Here is a 21008-nt window from a genome sequence, read left to right as displayed (position 1 = left end):
CTTCAATAGAATTTGTATTATAGTAATCTGTTTCTTTTAAATGTCTCAGTTGTTTTTTTCACTAATTTAGCCCCTTTTTATATAAAAGCTGAAACAAAAAAACTTTGTAAATGAACAGAAAGGGATGGTACATTTCCAAATGTTATCTAGTGTGTTTCCATGCAAAAATACTGACTCCCACTGCCACATAACTGTAATTACAACATTTGAAACTCAAATTAATATATATAATATATATACATTTATATAATTTTGCTCTATCTAAGTAAATTACCTCAATGACTGTTGGTTTCCCCACATTTTCAGCTGTTGGAGACCCATATAGGACTCCATCACTATATGGCGTCCTTTGGATATATCGAAGCCATCCAGGCCGGTCTGGGTAACCCATTAAATTTGTGTTAAATGTTATGGGATCATTACTAATCTCACCTAGACAAGAAACACAGAAGCAAGTTATGAGACAGTTGTTTTCAAACGTTGCTTTGATAGTTCCAATAAAAATATGTCTGTCTAAATTTTTTTCTTATATTTGTAGCAAATTAAATACACACCAAAAAAAAAAAAATCCATCTGGGAATTTAGATTAGGGCCTCATGTAAAGAAAACAATCCTTTTGGTTGTTTAGTTTGTCTAGAAATCTGATGAAACAAAGAAAAGTATATTCATACAATTTTCCTTCCTTTTCTCTCTTTCTTTCCTCTTCTTCTTCTTCTTTTTTTTTTTTTTTTTTTTTTTTTTTTTTTTTTGGTCACATAGCAGTGAAAAAGTTCTGCCAATAAGACAGTTACCTTTCAGGAAAATCTCCCAGTCATTCTGGTATATTCATTCTTTTGAGAAACCTTCCTTTGATGAAACTCTGAACACTATCAAACTAATCTTAAAGGATATCTCAAAATTTTTAAAGTGTCACCAAAACAAAAATAATGCAATTTAAAAACATTGGAGGATGAGTTGAAAAAGATGTTACAAATTCAGAAGAACTGTAATAATATGACATTTATTAATAATAAACAATAATAACAGCATCATTTGACTAGCATGTGCCTGGCCCTGTTATTGTGCCTGGCCTCTACAGGCCTTATTTCATCTGATTTTCAAATATATCAATAAAAGTAGTACTATTATTAGCCTTGATTTTATTAATGAAATATGTAATTTTCCATGTTAATTCTTCATGGTCTTATTAAGTGCTGAAATAGAATTTAATCTTGGCTGACTCCAGAAACTATGCTCTTAACTACATGTTTTCTTCTCCAATGTTGAAGCAGCTGTTCAAAAGGTTGAGCTGTATAGTTTTGCAAACATAGAACGCCTCACAAGGAAACAGTTTTTAAATAATTGATGAAAAGACCACCTTTTTTTCTTGAGCGCTGCTGAGAACATGCTTAACTATATTTTATGAGTGTTGTTAGGTATGCTATTCATCATCTAATCCATAAAAATAATGTTTATATTAATTCTAATGCTATAATTTTCAAAAAATTCACTTTTATTTGTTACTTAAATAAGAGTTATAATAACAATATATTTTTCTCTTGTTATTCTTTCTATATCCTCATTAATTTGTTGGCTTTTGTGACAATCCAATATAACATAATTTAAACCAATAGTAAATTAAGTAAGACTTCATAATTGCTATTACTTTGAAGAAAAATTAATCTCCATTATACTATTATTTAGTTGTATAAAATTATCTCACATTGTAAAAGCTTTCTTGAGAACCCTTTCTTAATATCATATTTCATAATCTTCTACAACATATGTAGTTTCCTAAAAATCAATGTACTATGTAAGACTCTAAGTCTTAATATGTAAAAATCACAATTGTACAGCTACAATTATTTCTATGAGAATACAGGTAGATCATTTGTCAGAAGAACAAAACTCAAGACTGGGAAATCAGAAATATGCTTTTTTTAAAGTTCAAAAATGAATTATTTTCTTCTGTAATTAAATTTCTAATTTTAAATTGGAAAATATCCTGCAACAATCAGTTTATCACACATCCAGACCATTTCAATTAATGCTACAAATATCTGCCCATGTATCATTTAGATGACGCACACTGAGCAAAAAGAAAATTTAGTACATTAACCACTTTTTTTTCCCCACCAAGAACATACCAGGTTTTGGGTAAGGTGGAAATTCCCCCTTAAAATACTCTCTTTCCAAAACATGAACAAAGAGGACACCTGCAGATGGGTAGACATTCCGGTCAGAGTGCACCCTGGAGAAAATAGTGTACACTGAAAACAAGAGGGAAGATAAGAGATAGAAAGACAAATAATGAGATCTGCTTTTGATAATCCACTTACACTCTGAAGAAAGGTTTCACTATGTAGAAATTTCTGAGAAAACTGAAGCAACATGCAAAATATTGTTAAGAAGTTTGTTTTAAAGGGAAGTGGTTTTAAGACAAAACGTGGAACAACTCTCAACCTGGTGTGTTTATAGACATTTCAAATACTGTGTAAGCAGAATTAGGCACATTTAATATTTTTAATTGTTATTATATAATAAAGACATCCATCGTATCTTTTTTGGTAAGTTTTTATGGAAATTATTACCAACAAAATACCTCATGAGAACTGACCAACTATATGATTGCTACAGTGTATTTTTTTTCCTTTTTTCAAAGCAAGGTATAAAGAGTACTTTTTAAACGGTAAGAACCTCCACTGTATTTAACTGTTTGCCAGACAAAGCACATCAGACCTTAAACCACCACTGATTTATGTAAGGTGAATTTCATATATTCTTATAAAAATGCACTGGATACTCTTTTGTTGAGTATTACTCCTCATCTCTCTCCTAGAAGTGATTTATTCCACTTTACCTGATCTTGACAATTAACAATTCACACATATAATCTAGTCTATAATGCTACCTCCTAAATAAGCAGTAACAGTTACATAATAAAATTCAGTGCAAATCATTTCTTCAAGTGAAATGGGGCAGATTTCATGATTCACTGGTTACTTAAGATATATGATGTGAGTACATTAAAATGACCAAATTGGTTTGATTAGTTTCAACCTATCGTTTTTCCTCTGATATCATCATCTCCACCAACACATTACTGCCATTACCCTTGTCACCTCTACAATCTCTTTTCGGTTTTCTATCTTCCTGTTTGGCTAGTGGCTGCAATTTTTAAACAGATAAGCTCTAGCAGGTAAGTTCTTTCTCTTAGTCACTGATAGATTTGTAAATGTAGTCATTAACCTTAAGAACTCAAGGCTGCTCACTCCAAGCTCACGACTAACTAAAAGCCCTGGATGGCAAAATCACTGACAGTAAATTTTTCAGCATAAAAATAGCAACTCCCACAAAATGTTTCTTTATCTGTGAAAACTTGTCCCTGCAGTTCTGTGGATGGCTGCCAAAAATGGGAAATGGAACTAAAATATTTGGCTTGGAGCTTCACATAGCCATAGCTTTACTACTAAAAACACAACTTCAAAGGCTCTGTAGCAGAGGAAAGGAAGCCGCAAGTTAGGTTTAAACCAGGTATGCAGGGAGACTCGTTCTTTCCTGACTTGTTTTGTACTAGCATCTGAACGCAATCTTCCTATGGCATTTGGAGTACCCAGTTTCTACCTTAGAACAACTTACTCACCTGTGAAAATGGTCCCATTCAAGAATGAACGAATCATAGGAAAATAGTGAGGATGAGAATTGGAGATTTTTCACCAGTTGGATTCCATGGCATCCCCTAAACGCTAGGTGCTGTGGAGAATGTGAAGATGAAGGAGACCCAATCCCTGTCTTTCATGAGTTCACCATCTGGTTTGGGAGACCAACGCCTACCTAACTAGGTATGATCCCAGGGATACAAACTGCTCTGGCAGTACCTGCAGAGATGGGGAGAAGCAATGGAGGCTGGAAAGATCTGGAAAAAGAAGTAGAATTCAACAAGGCTTTTAAAGTACTAGCAGGATTCTGAAATGCAGAGATGGGCAATTTCACTGGTGAAATACATGCAAGATACAATCATGGGATCCTGTCGAGCCCTTTCAAGAAAGGGAATTAAGCCAGTGATGCTTGACACTGGGATGTATTTAAGGTAGGGGGAGGAAAATTGGGAAGAAGATCAAATTATGGAGCACTGTGAACTCCTGCTGAGAAGTTGTCTCATTCTATACATAATCATGTTTAAATTCTAGATCACAACCCTACAACCAAAGCACAGGAATATTTTGAATAATGTAAAGGAAACTCTTCGGAGCTTATATAATTTACTCTTTCTAGGGTTTATTAAAAACATCTTGAAGTCCAGCGCTAAACTTTATTCACTTATGTTATTTCCTTGGCACCTAAAAGGTGTTTGGCATATGTGAATAATTTCATAAATGCCTACTGAATGGATGAATACATTCTAGTACAAAGCACTGGAGAGGGAAACACAGCTCTCATGTTTGAGGACTAAATATATATAATACTTAGCTTCAATTTCAGTTTTGTAACTTAAATTAATTCTCATATGTGTGTAGCAGTTTCTGGGTTATCCTCTATTTACATTATAAATTACTAACGGTCTCCCTTCGTTTTTGCTACCATAAGGTAGTAACAGCTAGCTTATAAATCAAAAAGAAAGGTTGTTCATATTAAATAATATTGAAATGATTTTATTTTCTATACGGCCCATAGCAGGGCCTGATATGGAACCAAAAAAGGGTACGTGTCACTGCTTATCACCTCACTTCAAGGACTAGCATAGAACATCTCACTTTCTGTTTTTATAAAGAAAACATTTCTACTATCTACAGAGCCAAACCACAATCTACCATGGCCCTCCTGGGCTTTAAGATGACATGCACATTTCTTTATTCATGTGTACTCAATTGCCTTTCTGCAATCTGCTGAACTGCATACTTGCTGGTCAGTTACCTTGGCAACTCCACAGTAAAGCCTGCTTCACTTTAAGTATAGTATGCTATTCACTTTAAGAAAAACATGATACAGATGTATGACACATTCATCATCTAGAAATGGAAAATGACTAAGCCAATATGTTTTGTTTGTGAAAATAATATTTCCTTTCTGCAGCATCAGTTTAAATCATAAGCACCCACACAACATTTTAGAGAAGTACCCTTTGCCTTACCTTTCCCATTTGTTACTTGGAAAACAAATAGTTCTTCAACAGCGGCTATTTGGGCAGTATTTCCACCTAGCTTCCTTTTGAAAACAACAAATGCCAGAGAATTCAAAGTTATAGGCTCTTGTTCTAAACATGAGTTATATAAATAATACTAATAAGTTTGCACTAACACCAACAAAGGCTGATACTAAACAGTGAACACGTGTTGCACTCACATGTGTCTAAGTAGTACTCACAAACAGTAAGCTTGAAGCATATTGCTTTCTCTAAAAGCAAGTCTTGAAAATCAAATTTAAACACTCTAAAAATCTCTGAAATACATATCTCTGAAACAGTCTCTGAAATATACATGTGTACCTCACCATGCTAATCAAGCTGAGGTCACATTGTCTGGCAGCTCTGTGCATCACATGGCTCTGCAATCGTCTACGGCTGCAAATCCATTACCTCTGCAAATGCATGCCACTGGATACAAACGAAACTGGAAACCAGTGTGTGGCTAAATCCGTGAAAATCCATCACCATTAATGGGCAAAACAATTAAACCAAAAAGTCCGACCCACAGGGGGTCAAAGACATCATCTTCAAACAACAAGGGTAGCTAGATTTGCAAAGATTAAAAACTGAAGACAGGTAGTCATAAATAACAGAATTTTTAAGGAAAAATTATATATCTGAGTTGAGAAGAGCAAAAGGGTATGTGGGCAAGTGGCAAAGATAATATTTCACCCTCCCTAAATGCAGCTCCAATGCTCCTTGTTACCACGCTACCAAAATCTTTTCGCAAAACTGTTCTCTCCATGTTTTAGTCATAAGGCATAAAAACTGCAGACCATTTCAACGATGTACATTATGTGACAGCAGAGAGCCAAGAACCAAGTAACAGACGGTGATGGCAGTGCAATAAAATCGGACCTCATGCTAGCTAAATAGCATCCTATCTTCCTTTATTAATAGTCCATTTGAAGTCTCCTCCCTATGGGAGATGAAAATATGAGGGTGTGCATTTGTATGCTTATTTATAATTACTTAAAAACAAAAACAAATCTGGATGTATTTAGTAAACATCAAATTTTGAAAGGATTGTGGTGGTGCATTGCTAATGAGTCTATAGCATATCACATCACAATTACTACAATGATTATTTTTAATGGCATACAGACGTGCACAGGCACATACAGTCCACTCTCTACAAAAAAGTCCAGAGAACACTTACCAGCCCTTTTTCTGCATCAGCAAGAACAAGTACATGACTATAAAGATACACTGGTTGCTGAGTGTGAGACCCTGCAAGTCTCAGCTAGACTTATATCTTAAAGCCTTCCTCCTCTGAAATCTTTAAGTCATAAAGTATTGTCGGTATTCACGTCAAGGTGACCTTTAGTAGGTACCTATAATGTGTATCTCTCTCTCATAGATGCTTTATCAACAAATTAATCACTTTAAAAGATCTACTAATATCATCATTTTCTAAATTTTGAGATTTAAGAGTATACAGTAAAATCTTAATTTACTAGGAAGCCCAAGGAAGGAAACATTTCAGAGAGCTTAGTTTTCTAAAGTACTCAGCGGTCGGTCCTTTTTCATGATGGTTTAAGATCATCATTTGGCACACCAATTATTGCACCCTGCTCTATTATACAGCGAAGCCCTTATGGACTGTTTGGTCACCTTGTCTTTTACCGATCGCAGTAGCGCTAGCGGGTTGCCTTCTGCTAATGCTTTTTAAGGTTGTGTGTTTTATAGATTTTCTGTTTTCTCATCTGTAGATAAGTTGTCAGCTGTCATTTCTCATCGCTATCAGTATGTTTCCTCTAACAGCTTCTCTTTCCCTTCTAATTTGCTGCTATTAATCTGCTTCAGGTTTAGAAATGAGACTACCAAATGAGGTGGACTGGCGTGTTAAAGTAAGAACAAATCTGTGCCGTCTCAATGCATGCAAGGCTCTGCTAGATGTGAAGAACAGAAGCCTACATTTGCCACATCTATTATGGCTACCCAGAGACCCTCTTGTATCATATTTTCTGATTCCTAGTTGACACAGTGTACTTCTGAAACAATGATCTTACTATAACTGGGAGACAGCCGTTACTTGAGGAGATGGCAGCATAAGCTGTGTATGAAACACATTCAGAAATAAATAAGTGTACCATGGAAAGTCTTATTAATTTAACCCATATGTTATATGTATTGTCAAATCAAAATGAATAGATTTAATGTGTTGTGTAAAACAATTTCTAACATATTTCATGTATGGGAAATATACTGCATAATTTAAACAAAGAGATCTATGGATTAAGAGATCTACTACCCTCAGCAATAGCTATATCAGCCTAAGAATAAACACACTAAAATAAGTAATTCATTAATAAGAAATTGAAGCCTATTTCTAAAAGCATTTCAATTTTGTTAATTTGCCTCTCATGTTCAGAGTTTTAAGACGTAAGCTACGCATTGGGAAATGTGACAACGGTGCTTGAAATGAGTGCAAATTACTTAAATAAGATAGTGTGTATTTCCCAAATGTTCATAGTACTGCCTTAATAAGTATTATCTGAAAAAAATTTTGGATAAGAATGATGAAGTAGACTTTTAAATATGTTTAAGATATAAAGATAATACTGAATAGCCACTTACCTGGTACAGCTTTTAAAACAAACTTTGGCCTAAGCAACTAGATATCCCCACTCCTTAACATCCTACTTACAGAAGAGACATCATCCCTCTGCTAAAGTTAAGAACTGAACTATTATTAAAAAGAAAGTTACACAAAAAATACAATTGCTGAAAATGTATTTTACTATGTGATTATCTCTGATCATTAAAAATTGTTAGTACTGACAGGAAAAATAAGACTTGTCTTTTCTTTTATAGTTTTAACAGCTAAAAACTCATTATGAGTCTCGGAGCCTCTGCATATAGAACACTCCAAGAATCTGCTACCGATTCATCAGAATTGATTACAAGAGATAAATCCCATTTGCTACCTCTGCATCAAGAGAACCCATTTCAGGGTTTTCAGAGCCTGATATATTTATGGTTTCCTTCCTAATTTATTTTTCAATGTGTTACTTCTGTAGTCTAATTGAAATTTAATTACTAAACCAGATAATGGCTATAGAAAAATATTTTGAGACATCAATATCCAGCCAGGTATAGAACCTGTGTTGGATTTTTTTTTCCTCATTAAGATTTATCTTTTTATCAATTCAGGTTTATAAATCTTGGCTTAGAATCAAAAGCTTTTCTCAGCAGTCTGCCCTTCACCCTCGAGTTTACTCAACATCAAAGTACTGAGGGCCATTCATTTAGCAAGGTCAGCTATTGTTTTTATTTCAGTCACAGACAGTCCACACCAGGGCTGTAGAATTCATCCCAGGGAAAGCATTAAATTGCCTTTTAAAACTTCATTCCTCTAAGAGATAGGACCACTTTTCTTTACATGAGGTAAAAGAAAAGCCACTACTTGGATCTTTTTCTACAAAAAGCAGAAAGGCTTCTTCATGAGATTCCCCCCCCAACTAAAGCCACTTACTAAAACCATTTTTCTAAAGTGAAGGTAAATATCGTGATTTTCCATAGAATGATCACGTGTTTGTTTTGTTTTGTTTTTTTCTTAAATGTCAGTTGGAAAGTGGTTGCAAACCATTGTCTATTGGTAATCAATTGGTCTCACAGAACTCTGCAATTGAAAACGGCTTTAGATGCCATCCTGTCGGGGCATGCCAAGAAAGTTTCTCTAAGAGACAGATCATTGCATTACTTCCTGCTTGGATATGGCCTCAGCAATCTACTCAACTCAGGATTCCTGACAGATAATACCAATCCAAGTTGGCATGCATTTGTTTTCCTGGAGGGTTCAGTCCTTTGTTTTATAGATAACAAAATTGAACCAAGAGAGACTAAGTGAACCTACAGGACTAGCAAGTGGAAGAGCTAGGACTTTAAGCGAGGATAGTCATGTATTTTGTTGATTGAGGTTATGTATTTGATGGTTGTCCATTATTTTATTATAATCCACTATAGTAAACACATTATGTTGCATAACTCCATAACTTTCTTAATTATCTCTCTTGTTTTACCATGAACCAGAGCTTGACTAGATAATCTTATTATTTCATGAGGTTATCTTAATTATACTACACAACTGGAAGAAGTGAGTTAACAATCATGATGTCAAGAAAGAAACCAACCTGAAGTTTCTTTAAAGAAAGAAACAAACCCAAAGCTTAGAAGGAGATATTTCAGCCTTCATAGCCAGAGTCTAGGAGAAGAAACTCACAGCTCTGGTAGATAGTCTTTTTGAAGTCCTGGAACTCTATGATCCTTCCTCCTGACTTTGCGACCTTTCAGAGGCCAAGAAGAATACATATTTTCAGCCCTATGGGCACTTCCTGCTCACCTCCAACAACAGAGGAAAGGAAATCATCTAGAGAGACATTTCTGTCTTCGATCTATGCAGTCCCTTGACCATCAGTAAGCTAAGAAAAAGCCTCCTTTGAGACGGCAGAAGAGAATTGAAGTTGAAAATAATTAGGAAATCTGGTCACAATCATTTATACTTTCTCTTTGTTTCTCAGAAAAAAAAAAAAAAAACAATGAAAGCTTATCAGTAGACCTAAGGCTGACCCATTTTAGAACATGAGTTGTCTTAAGTAAGAAAGGAGAATTTGAGGATGTTTATCTAAGTGAAGTATATAAATAAATAATATGAAAGCTTATTCTTTTTCTATTTAAATTATTCCAGGGGTAAATTTTAAGTTCTTCTACTTTTACCTGAGTAAAAAGAGAAGGGAATGCATATTTAGCCTGCTCTTTATGATTTTTGCAATCACTTAACGCATGTTGAGGTAGAATGATGCCAAATGTGTTGATCTGAAAGATTCAAAATTCCTCAAAATACCATTTCTAGAAGAGACACCATCTCACTGCTAAAGTTAAAAACTAGAATATTATTTTAAAAGAAAGTTACACAAAAAATACAACCGCTAAAGTTATTTTACTATAGAAATGCTCTTAAAATATTTTGTGCTCTTTTGAAATTATTGAAAAGAGAAGACTGAGATTCATGGCCAAGAATATTTCAAAAAACATTTAATATCTAAGATAGCATTTTAAATGGCCTTGCTATATAAGCCACTAGAAACAATTCTCTTCATACAGTTGATGAAATGTATCACTCTGTATGAGATATTTTAATAATGCAGAACTATAATGATAGGATTTAAATTGGATGAGGAGACCAGGCAGGGAAAAGAAGCCAAAGGATGAGTTCAAGAGAAACTGAGGCAACAAGAGAACATGGTAACCTGAAATGATTACCTCAGTAGATTCAAGATGTATTACTGATCATTTCTATTTTGAGAGCTATATGTATTGCTCAGGATCCAAGGAGAAAATCACTTTGAGGTCCAGTGGGAATCTGAACTAGGGAGAGACAAGTGTCTCTTGGAGAGCCTAGAGAAAGCTGTTAAAGACTTGGAGCTGTGCATTTCACTAAGAACAGCACCATAGTAGATGACTACACTGGGCTTAACCACTGGTTAGAGAGAACCTTTATGGAAAACCAAATAGGAAATGGAGGGACGTGCTCAAAGAGGACAGAGGTCTAGGAACTAAAGGTAAGGAGAAGACCGAAGAAAAGGGAAAGAATGGCTGCAGTTTAGTGCAAAATGGTGTGACGTCCAGAGGAAGAGTCTTTAGTGATCTTATGTGAGGCTGCAGGAATCAGGGCAGGTCCCAAATCCTTGGGAGATGACAGAACAGAAGTACATTGCAGATGGTAACTCTGAGGGCCATCTGGGGCCATAACCAGAAAGATTAGAAAACAGGAAGAGTGGATGTGCCAAAGAAGCTGAAAGCCCTCAGCCTGATTAAAGAACCAGCCAGATGAGGTAGGCAGGGGTGATTCTCCTGAAGGAACTCGTAAGAATATCTGAGGAACCTTGAGAAAGGACTACAGAATGATGGGCTTAGAGCCTAGAACAAGTGCGTCAAAAATTTTTGTGTTCTTTTCTTGGGAAGTCATTGTTATAAAACTTCATTTTCTTAAAAATATTAGTGATGAAAATTCCTTAAAAATGCAATGATGTTTGTGGGTTTGTTTCAAAGACAGCAGAGTAGAAGGGATGTCGGTCTTGATCCTATTGTGAAACAGATCTGGGAGCAGAAGATTCCAGCTGACGAATAATTTGGTGCTAGCTGGAAAAAATTTAGTGACTCCAACTCAGGAATGTATGAAGAAAATGAGGTAAGCAAGGAATCACTCCTAGAAGGGACCTAGAAAGTTTTATCTGGCAATGAAGCCATTTTAGCACATCAAATTACTGTTCTTTCAAAAATATTTTTCAACTGCTATTATTTTTATGGACACTTTGGTTACCTCAAAGTTATAGAAATTAGGTTACTATTCTGCTAATGCTCATGACCACATACAGCCAAAATTGTGTACGTTGGGGGTGGGGCAGTTAAGAGGGATTGTAAAGACAAATAATCCAGAAATATTAAGTGAAAGTTCATGATGATAATTGATATTTTTAAAACAACTAATCTTTCGGTTATTAAGTTTTTTTCTGCCTGATGAAATGCATTATTTCAAGGGTCCTGACACATTGCTAATGGACACATTAAAGATAGGGAAGAAAAATTTAGAAGGACAATCAATCATTCAAGGGTCAGGTCATCTTTCAATTGAAAATGAGTGCCATTAATTATCTAATAGCAAAACATATCAATTTGGTTTTGCAACAAAAATCATTCAAAAAATCATCCACAATTAGCCAAAATATTTTATGACCATTTTCCAAAGGTTATGTAAAAACTGTTTTTAAATGATTTATGTTAAATGTACTTCTTAATGTTTTTCAATATTACAAGCAAATTGTTATAATAACCACACTGGGACAATTTTTTTAAGTGGCAAGCTAGTGACTGGATAAGGGCAACGACAGGTTAAAAACGAGAATTATTTTTTAGTTAAAAAAAGAGGCAAAACTACAGCAAAGAAAAACACCTGGAAAATAATGAATTAAGAACATGGAAGATCAGAAGTTTTAGAAGATTAGGAAAACAAAATTTGATTTTTTTTCAGATTGACTTATCAAAAAATCCACACACACAACTGAAAAAGCAAAAGGAATACTGGAAGCGAACATTTAATTGACTCCCCCAAAGGGAGTTAGAGTTACAACCTAAACTCACCATCTTTCTTCCCAGCAGTCATTTTTCTGCTGATAATAAAATTGTTGGCCTGTTTGGTCTTCCAGTTAACTGTTCCATTTATGCCATCAGCACAGCTTAATAATAAAGCTTTTCAGAATAAAACAAATGCACAAAAAACGAAATTAATGTCAAATTAAATGACTATCGCAGATCACCTACTACATTAACTGGGATCAGTTCAGATTCCTTCCAGCCAAGCTAGCTGTTTAATTACATTCAATAAATATTTGTTGCATGTCAATACAAGGAATATATGGGGATATAAGGTAAACAGGACACAGTTCCTGCCCTCTAAGGAGCTTACAATCTTAGGGATTGATAATTCATGTACAGAAAAAGATATATGTAAAATATAAAATAGTGTATTTATAATAATTAAACATATACACCCAATGGTAGAAGATATAATGCTACAATAACACAGAGGGGAAGCAATTTTCCCCAGCTAGGAATGTGATAAGTTCAGTGTCTTTTAAATTCACAGTTGAGTTTTGGAAACATTACACTGGCAGCAAGGAACAGAACTAGGGTTAGGAGATACTAAATAGGGGGCTATCTCTGGAGTATAGGGTATCATTCAGCCCATAAATCAGGGGTTGAAGCAAAAGAAAAGTAAAAGTTGGGCCAGCTACAAGACAATACTGACAATACTTTTCTAATTACTGCATGTGGGCTAAAAAAATAATCAACAATGGCTTTGAATTTCTGATCCAGAATGACACAGAACAGTAATATATTAGGAACCCCCCAAAAGAGTCCATTCCAGAAGAAAGATGATAAATTTAATATTAGATACATTACATTTGGGGTACCAGCTGGATATCCACATGAAACCATCTAAAAGGAAGATGGAAATATAGCTCTGGTTCATAAGAGAATCTAAGGCAGGCTTCAGATGCAGATTTGAAGTTCATACCCAGAGAAATGATTGTGGAAGCCAAAGCCCCAGTCCATTTCCTTAAAGAGATCATGCTTTCGGGGAGCATGCATTAGACTCTCAGGTACAAAATGATCTGGAGAAGATACACATTCATATTCTTGACCATCACACAAACTACTAATCTTACTGCTTACTCTCCCATTTTTGATCCTTCACCTTCCAGGCGTAATATCTGGGTACCATTTCCCTAACTACAACACTGGGTCTCCATCTCATTCTCCCTTCCTCTAGCCACTTCAGGTATGCTCCCTTTGGGTTCACCTCAATCCAGAAATTCTCCAGAGTATACCACATAGTTTTTTCCTGGGTCTTGGAGCTGAAATATAGCAAGAAGGAAAACACAAAAGTGGGTGGAACAACAAAGACAGGAAAACATGTTAATAAATACATTTAAATAGCCAAAGCAGAGAAATAAGAGACATGGCAGTCAGAAGTGTTGGACAACAGAGCCTAAAGTGTCTCATATATATATACATATGTCATATATATATATATATCTCATATATATATATATGTCAGTGGAAGTGATGTCAAAAGAGAGAGTGTGATCAACATCTTCACTTACTGCAAAAAAGGTCAAAGAGAATGAGAGCTTAGAAAAGATTGTTAGATGTGAAAAGTGAGAAGTTTCTGTGACTCCTTGAAAGTGAAGTTCCAATAAAGTGATAAGAGTATATGTCAGACAGCAAAAGGTCAAGATGTAGATGTAAGAAGTACAGTTAATCTTTCAAGAACATTGGCCACAATTGTGACACAAAGAGATAAAATGATATGGCAGACTGATGAGTAGCAAGTGGAGAGAAAGGTTGGTTATTTTAGTGTGGGGAAACAGATTTGGTTTATAAGCCAAGGAAAAGGCATAAGAAGAGAGAAAGAGACTAAATATAAAGAAAAGGAGCACAGCTGATGAGACACAATCCCAGAAAAACTACAATGAGTGGGCCCAAGCATATACAAGTAAATACTTCATGAGTCAGAAAGTAAGGACAGGTGAAGACAGAAACATTTGTTGGGATACATGAAACTTAATGTTGAAAGGGCTACTCACCCTAGTGAATCAGAGATGAAATGCTTATTTCCTTTTCAAACTGAATTTTGAGTAAAATTCTAAACTTAAACTAAATTATGAGAAATACTAAGTCCCCTTCCAAAATGTGAAAAAATATAATTCAGAACCCAAGTTATTAAAAACAAATAAACAAGCAAATAAAGCCTCAGGATCATTTCAGTGATACCTGGGAGTGGAAATCAAAGGCCCTACCACCCCAAGCAAATAAATGACTTGGTTGGTAATCAATTTTTAAAAGTAAACTTAAATATACTACTTTTATGTCTATTAAAATACCAGTCTTACTGATGATTCACCTAATAAATGGTTGATTCACTTGAGAACTGAAATTATATGCTTTTAAATTCTAGCTGGAAAATACAGTAGTCATTTCCTAAATAATTTAAGCTAACATAGGATCAAAAATGTTCCTGGTCTCTTACAGCAAAATACCCCATCCTCCAGGTTTCTCCTAAATGCTGGATTCCAAAGACAACATTCTGATTATATATGTAAGAATCACTCAGGCAGTTCTCTGAAAACACATATTCACAAATCCCCAAAAAAACATAATAAAAAACTTAAAACACATATTCATGACTCCACAATGGACAATCTAGATAGGTGGGTTATACAGTTTCATCAGGTGATTCTCATACACAAATATGAACTCCAGAAGACCAACAGAAGACCTCCAGAACCCAAGGTATATGGGATATTCAACTGAATCACATCACGTGTGTCAAATGTAGGGCAGACCTTATGACAGAAAACCTCACCCACTCCTACCTCCAACAGACCCACTGGTGCAGCCTTTCTGCAAGAATATGTAAGTCTCTGCTGGACAGTGGGAAATCCCAACCTAGAAAGACAGGAAGCAGGTAGCCAAATTCTTCTCCATAACTTTTCAAAGAACAATGTATATATGCAAACCTGACAAGTAATATTTACATTTAAATCCACTACATTGCCTGGTCCTGAAAAAGGTGATTTCATGTAGATTGTCTAGTTCAATCCTTATAAAACCAAACCACCCTATTCACGTGTCTGAAGATTACAGAGGCTTGATGCTACAGCAGAATGGAGTAAATCCTGCAGGCAAGTAGGCATTCTTTAGAATTCTCCACTTTACCACGGACTGAGGAGTTTCCATAAAGAAAGAATGGTCTGAGTGTCCAGACAGCACCCCTTTTGTTCCTTTATTCTAGCCCAGTGGTTCTCAGACTATGTTGAGCATAAGAATTATTGTTCAGAGTTATAAACACAAAACTGTATGTACTGTACTTCATGGGTGATTTAAAGGATTTACTAGAATAATTTAAGTCTACAGAATTTTATGTCTTACACTCTGGCTTTTAGAACCTCACTAACCCAGCATAAGATCTAATGCTACTGCACGCCCTTACCAAAGAACCACCATATCATTGCTCATACTTTCTAGATCTGATATAAGGGTGGTCTAGTTGGCTTCTACAGACAAATTTCAATATTCAAAAGTCAAATCTGATTGGTGCCTCAATTGTTAAAAACTAAGCAGGGCAAAATAGTTTAAACACATCCCACATATATAGCTCTGTTTTAAGGTTGGCAATGCTTTGAGTATATCCATTTATTTAAATTTCATACTGATCCATCCTACTAAAGTCCTACTTGACCACAGAAGACCACAGTCGAATGAATCTAGATAAAAAGACAACTTTTTATGGCTCCACTCACCAGACAATGTCAATAAAGGCACAACGTAACACCACAGATAATGTGTCTGCTTAAACATTCAAGCCCCACATCTTGAGGAAGAAATCTAAAAAACATGGATATAACTGTTTGTGTGCCCAAGATCATGGATCCACTCAACTAACTTCTTGTATAGAAAATCTGTACAATGTAATCTGTACAATGTGTAGTAATCTGTACAGTGACAAATGCAGAATACTCACTGGAAAAAGCTAGTATTTTAAAGTTTGATTTTCATTAGAATTTTTTATATGAGAACAAAGTTCCTTAGGATGGGAAAATTGACTCAATTTTAAAAATATTTATTCTATACATAACTTTACAAGATTAAATCTAGTGTGTGAAAAAAAGACACGTCAACCTGTATAGACTGGTTCTTGGACTCTTTCCAAAGATAATGGACCATCCTCAGAAATCTTGAAAGGAAATCCACTGTGCTCACTGGGCTCGTGATAATCTATCTACAGTTGTACCTGGATGTGAGTTTTGCTCTAATTCATAACCACAAAAGCAAAGAATAACAGCACCTTGTGTTTACAGAGCCCAAATTAAGACGACATTCATAGAATTAGCTAGCATAGCAAGGTATACAATTTAACCAGTTCCTCAGTGCTTCCTCTCAAAAATCGTCAAAGCCTGAGTTAATTCAATGGTGGCTGGCATGCCCTTAAATTCCCTAGAAACCATTCAATACTTAAAGTTTGTCTTAAGATTCCATGATTCATCCAGAGTCTTGTAGCAGCATGACGACATGTCATCTGGCCTGGGGCAAACACTCTCTGAAGAGACATTACTCTTTCCCAAATCTGAATAATTTGCTGATTCGGGGAGGAGGGGGTTGCTATTTAATAAAAGCAGTTGAAGAGCTGTGAATAGTGACTGATCACTGATGAGCTAATCGGAATGTCAAGAGATAGAAATAATAAATAATAACTTAGTCTGACATCACTGTCCAAGTAAACAGCAGGACACGCCAAATAAAATTTAATCTGATTAACACATTCAACTTAGAACTAAACTGTTGCCTTTCTCTGTCCACTGTTTCATCTGTCTCTTTTCCTACCTTACTCAAAGGGGACACAGACTTTGTTTTCATAAACCGGACAGAAGACTCATGTCCTCTACATCTCTTCCCTTCTCACCACCCTCCATGTCATTATGTTGCTCCTTTGCCTTCTACATTTTTTTGGCTGCCTGCAAGTCACTGTCATCTGCTCACCAATGCTACCCTCAAATGGTTACATGGGAAAGCAATTTGTAAACTATGTATTTCTAATGTAATCTGAGGTGTTATTATTATTACTAGTAGGTCAATATTATTATTATTACTAGTAGGTTCTCTTCAACTTCTTTTTCTTTCTAGAAAAAGATAAGTTTCCTCTAACTGCCAGATTAGAAGTAGCTAGCAATGAGGCAACACCCATGGAAATTAGTCCTATGTATTATGTACACACACACACACACACACACACAAACACACAATTGTTAAAAAGAGGAAAGCTAAAAGGTTAGTTGGAACCCATGGTAAAAAAAAAATGGCTTTACTGAGGAGGACTGTCCAGCCCAACCTGGAAGGGAGTCAGGGAAAGATATTCTTGAGAGAAGTGTAACAGCAAGACTTTAAACCATGACCATGAATGCCAGAATAAGAAGTCTCTAAACTTCATTAAAACAAAAGAGCCTGGCAGGGTAGAACATAAATAATTATTTATGTTAAAATTATTATAATTTTATAATTTTACCACAAGTTAGGTAAGATTTTACACTTGAGAGTGAAATAAAAATTGGAGTAGGTGGTATTTAAATCAGAGTTTCTGGAGGCAGGCTACTGGGGTTCAAAATCCAAGCTTTTGTCCACTGGGCAAGTTACTCAATGTCTCTGTACCTCAGTCTCCTCATTTGGTAGTGACAGAATGTTGCCCACTTCATAGAGACACTGTGAATATTAAATGAGATAATGCACTTAAAACCCTTAGAAGAGTGCTTACCACATACTGATGTTCTCAAAAAATAGAGCTATTATTATACTGAATCTTCAATTAATATGAAGGAAATTTTAATTTCTTTAAATGTAATTTTTTTAGAAAATAGATGTTCAAATGAAAAAAACACTGTCACTACGGTTGGCATTATAGAATACAGCACTCTTTTTTTTTTCTTCACGGTCATGAGATAAATGAAAAATGATATTTCTATGGCAGAGTGAAGTAAAGGCTAAAGGCTGCTCACCAGAGGCTCCAACCACCCCAAACTCCACATGGCCTCCCAGGGGGCTGAGAAGGTGACATCTTAGCAAGTCTTCTTTCCCAGCACTGGCCAAGGCAGGCATACTGGTTAAGAGCTGCAGTTTAACCCTTTTGAGGAAAACCAGATGTAATAAGAAGCAAGTCGTACTGATATTTGTACTCTCTGGCTCTCAGAAACTCTTAGGTATTTATTCTGAGGAAATCATGTAACAAAAGCAAAAACTGTATGGGCAGAAGATTCAACTTTGTATTATACATATCAAAATTGGAGGAAAAATTAAATGTCCAATAAAAGAAGTATGGGTTTAATAAAAATAGTTCATGGAAAAGGGAAGGTTATCTATTTGTCTTTGTAGTTTTACTCCTTTGCTCAAATAGCCCAACTAAAGGATGTACTGGGTTTTCACTGCCTGGAAACAGTACTCTCTGTATTCTATCTCAGAAATACTAGGTGAATAAGGAGCACCAGTGGGACCCTTAAAAAATAGGATACATAATATAAGTAGAAGTTATATGCACCATTACAATTTAATGTCTTCATCTGCAAAATGTTGGACTGTTTTGAAATTAATAAAATTAGTGAAAGGTAGAATACAAAATAGTACAGAGACTGTGAAATCTAGCAGAATAGTTTAATCTAGTGGGGAAGGATTAAAAGGCAAAGCAGTAAGAGCTACCGGGTTAGGGAAGGAAAACTGCAGAAAAAATTCTGTTCCAGATAAAATACATAATAATCATGTAATAATGGGTATTAACTTGAAACTGTCATTAATTTTCTTTATTATAGAAGCCATACATTTTCACTGTAATACATTCAAATATATTGTACCCCAGAAGAGTGTACAATATAAAAGCTCTCTCTCACATTATCTATTGTCGTCCCTCCAATGCCACCGCCGAGGGTATTTAGTCTTAATAGTCTTTGCATCTTCCCGTATTCTATGCACACAAACATGTTTGTACACATACACATATGAACACACATACACCACGCTCTTCTTTACATGTGATCACGCTTTTTTCCCTTAGCATGCATCTTGAACATGTTTATATGGTATCACATTTTAAGAATGCTTTGCTTTATACTGTGTGGGTCAATCATAATTTATCATCACCTCGTACGTACTCAGCCTGTCCAAACGAGGACTCCTGATCTTCCCATAAAGTCTGGTCCTCCTCCGGCATCCCGAGAACGGCACCAACGGTCACCCCCATGAATATGACGGAAAGCTAGAAATCATCCTTGACATCTCCTCCTGCACCCCAAATTCAATCCATGACCCACTCCTGTTGCTGTTTACCCCTCAAACTGTCCCTCTGAGCTTCATCTCCCCATTGCGACCCCAGCCCAGGAAGTCACCACCTCTGTTCCGGGGTACTAGAGTAGCCTTGGCACTGCTGCAGCAGTCTGTTCAGACCCTTCCAATCCTTCCATCACAAAGCAGTCAAAGTGCTCTTTTTGAAATGCAAATCTGATCTTGTCCTGCTTAAACCCCTCCAAAGACTTCCCGTAGGTTTTAGGATGAAGATTACACTCTTTCAGGCAGTCTAACAGGTCCTGCAAAATTTGCTCCCTGACCTCCTATCTAGCCTCCTTTCACATTGTGCTCCCTCTTCTCTCTCGGCTCCAACCTCACTGGACTCTTTCCAGCACCCTCTATTTGCCAGGGCATCCTGCCCCAGGCCCTCTATAAAGCTCTTCCTTTTACCTCAAATATACCTTTCCTCTTCACCTCACTAATAGTTACTCATCCTTCGGATCCAAGTACCTTTGCAGAAAAGCCTTCCTTAATCCTCCGGTCTGGCCAAATCCCTGACTTAGAAATTCTAGTAGTGTTTTGTAGCACTTATTAAGGGCACATTCATATGTGTGATTAATTGATTAATCTTTGTCAAACCACAAGCGTAGAAGTTCCCTACAGCTGGGACAGTGTTTTTACCAGCATCTAACACGGAGACTCAAAACCAGTCAATACTCAAAAAATAAATGAGTAAAAGAAATATTAGTTAGTAAGATGACCACTATTTTTTTTCCAGCTTTTCACTGTCACAATTAATATTATAACATATATCCTTATACTTTTACCTTTCATCATTTAAATGAGTATATTTGTAAGCTAAATTCCTAGAAGTAAAACGGCTAGATAAAAAATAAAGCACACTGAAAATTTTGATATGCACATGCAGTAACCTGTTCTGCTTCCACTTCCGCAGCAGTTGCCTTCGATCGGAATCAACTCCATATAACTATAGAAAATAAAATGTTAAAGGTGCTACATTGATTAACTATTTCATAGGAGAGAAAAATCAGTGTCATTTTTACTGCACAGCAAGAAACACCAATTTGTTAAGACAAAAAAAAATCCTTAGGGCTCATTATTTTCTCTTCTGGGTTAGGGAAGGAAAACTGCAGGAAAATATTCTGTTCAAGATAAAATACATAATAATCATGTAATAATGGGTATTAACTTGAAACTGTCATTAATTTTATTATAAAACCCATACATTTTCACTGTAATACATTCAAATAGTGTAACCAGGAGGGTGTAAAAAAATAAAAGCTCTCTCTCACATTATCTATTGTCGTCCCTCCAATGCCACTGCCGAGGGTATTTAGTCTTAATAGTCTTTACATCTTCCCATAATCTACGCATACACAAACATGTTTGTACACATACACATATGAATACACCACGCTCTTCTTTACATGTG

At 35.7% G+C, this 21008-nt stretch overlaps 1 protein-coding gene across 5 annotated transcripts in view; it reads right to left on the bottom strand.

Moving 5' to 3' along the window:
- SGCE (sarcoglycan epsilon) overlaps positions 1–21008 on the bottom strand; it is a 64688-nt gene that overhangs the window by 36381 nt on the left and 7299 nt on the right. For 3 of the 5 annotated variants that reach the window (XM_064487563.1, XM_064487562.1, XM_010979662.3), the window contains exons 2-3: positions 2127–2249; positions 275–432 (exon numbers count right to left, since the gene is read on the bottom strand). In XM_064487563.1, coding sequence (XP_064343633.1) covers positions 275–432; positions 2127–2249 — 281 coding nt within the window. Of the gene's footprint in view, positions 1–274; positions 433–2126; positions 2250–12307; positions 12416–21008 lie in introns of all 5 variants that reach the window. The other 2 variants (XM_031454919.2, XM_031454917.2) reach the window with 1 other exon arrangement.

This window comes from Camelus dromedarius, chromosome 7 (genome assembly GCF_036321535.1).
Source record: "Camelus dromedarius isolate mCamDro1 chromosome 7, mCamDro1.pat, whole genome shotgun sequence".
Classification (NCBI taxonomy): domain Eukaryota; kingdom Metazoa; phylum Chordata; class Mammalia; order Artiodactyla; family Camelidae; genus Camelus; species Camelus dromedarius.
Note: the sequence above shows the minus strand (reverse complement) of the source record. Positions and strands in the feature narration are given on the sequence as shown.